Below are 1,143 nucleotides of genomic sequence, written 5' to 3'. Positions count from 1 at the left end.
GTTCATGCTGTTTCCCTGCTTCTACTGCGTCAAGGAGGCCATTGAGGCGGGCCAGCTTCGCGCATCGCAGTTCGCGGCCGCGCGCGGCAAGTATCTTGCCAACTTACGCGAGGACTGTTTCGTCTGCTGGAGCACTTGGGTCCCCGCCTTCCTCTTCAACTTCTCGATCCTGCCCATCCACGCTCGGGTGCCCTTCGTCGCCGTCGTCTCCTTCGGATTCACAACCTACTTTAGCTTCCTGCGGGGGAAACCCCAGGAGCTGGCGGACAGCTGAGAACTTGTGTCTCCGCGCTCTCCAGCGTCCAGCGCCTCAGCTCTCCACTGCTGACACGTAGCAGCGGTGACAGGTCCGCAGCCGCTTCTCGCGAATGCCGTCGGCAGGTCCGCGCATGGTGCGCCGGCCGACTCTCGATCTGGCTCTTGGTGTGACTAGGAGAATCCGTCGACCCGCCTGTGCGCGCTGTGCCTGTGGCGGGCTGTGGGAGGGTGAAAAGCTGATCAAATCTCAACAATACAAATCGAGGCGCCACACTATTAGTGCGTATCGAGCCCCGAGAGAAACAGCGAGAGATGAGCCCGGAATCGCCTCGGTCGACGGTCGTACGGTCCGCGCGCCCGAAGAGACGGACGCTCAACAGCGCACTTCGCTTTTGGTCGGGTTCCGATCACGAGAGCGCGGCCGCGGGTCCATCACGCGGGCGAACACACGGGCTAGAGCCGAGACCGCCGATTGCGCGAGCAGAGCCGAGCCGAGCGACTCAGCACCGGGTAACACGGACACACACGCACCTCTGTTTCGCTCGAGGCTGCCGAAGCTGAGTGCGACGCCACTGGCGGCGCGCTGCTCTGTCACACAGAAAGCGGCGTCAGCCGGTACAGCTCCGAGCCACCGTCGGCTGGGAGATGCACCGCGTCGACCTGCCGCACCTGGCCGAAGTCGGTGGCCCGCTGGCGCACTGCGTCACGCACTGTCACGGGGCTGCGGATGCCGGCGCGGGCCATGCAAGCGCTGTCGCAGCCGACGACCGCCGCGTGCGGAGCAAAGTTGACGAAGCAGAGGGCGTGCGACCCGTCCTCGAGCGGGCGGGCCCCACCCCTGCGGAAGCGCGGGGGGGTAAAGGGCCGCCCCGCCAAGGGGGGGAG

The 1,143-nt window shown here is 65.9% G+C and overlaps 1 protein-coding gene across 1 annotated transcript; it reads left to right on the top strand.

Annotated features, from left to right (window-relative positions):
- Nucleotides 1–34: 34 nt before the first annotated feature.
- Nucleotides 35–274, top strand: EMIHUDRAFT_259843 (hypothetical protein; the record flags this gene model as incomplete). Its single annotated transcript, XM_005756043.1, has 1 exon — nt 35–274. A coding segment is annotated over one exon (240 nt), but the record flags the coding sequence as incomplete, so codon positions are not given.
- Nucleotides 275–1,143: the final 869 nt, after the last annotated feature.

Source organism: Emiliania huxleyi (genome assembly GCF_000372725.1).
Source record: "Emiliania huxleyi CCMP1516 unplaced genomic scaffold EMIHUscaffold_9912, whole genome shotgun sequence".
Classification (NCBI taxonomy): domain Eukaryota; phylum Haptophyta; order Isochrysidales; family Noelaerhabdaceae; genus Emiliania; species Emiliania huxleyi.
The sequence above is the reverse complement of the archived record's forward strand: the minus strand, read 5'-3'. Positions and strand labels throughout refer to the sequence as shown.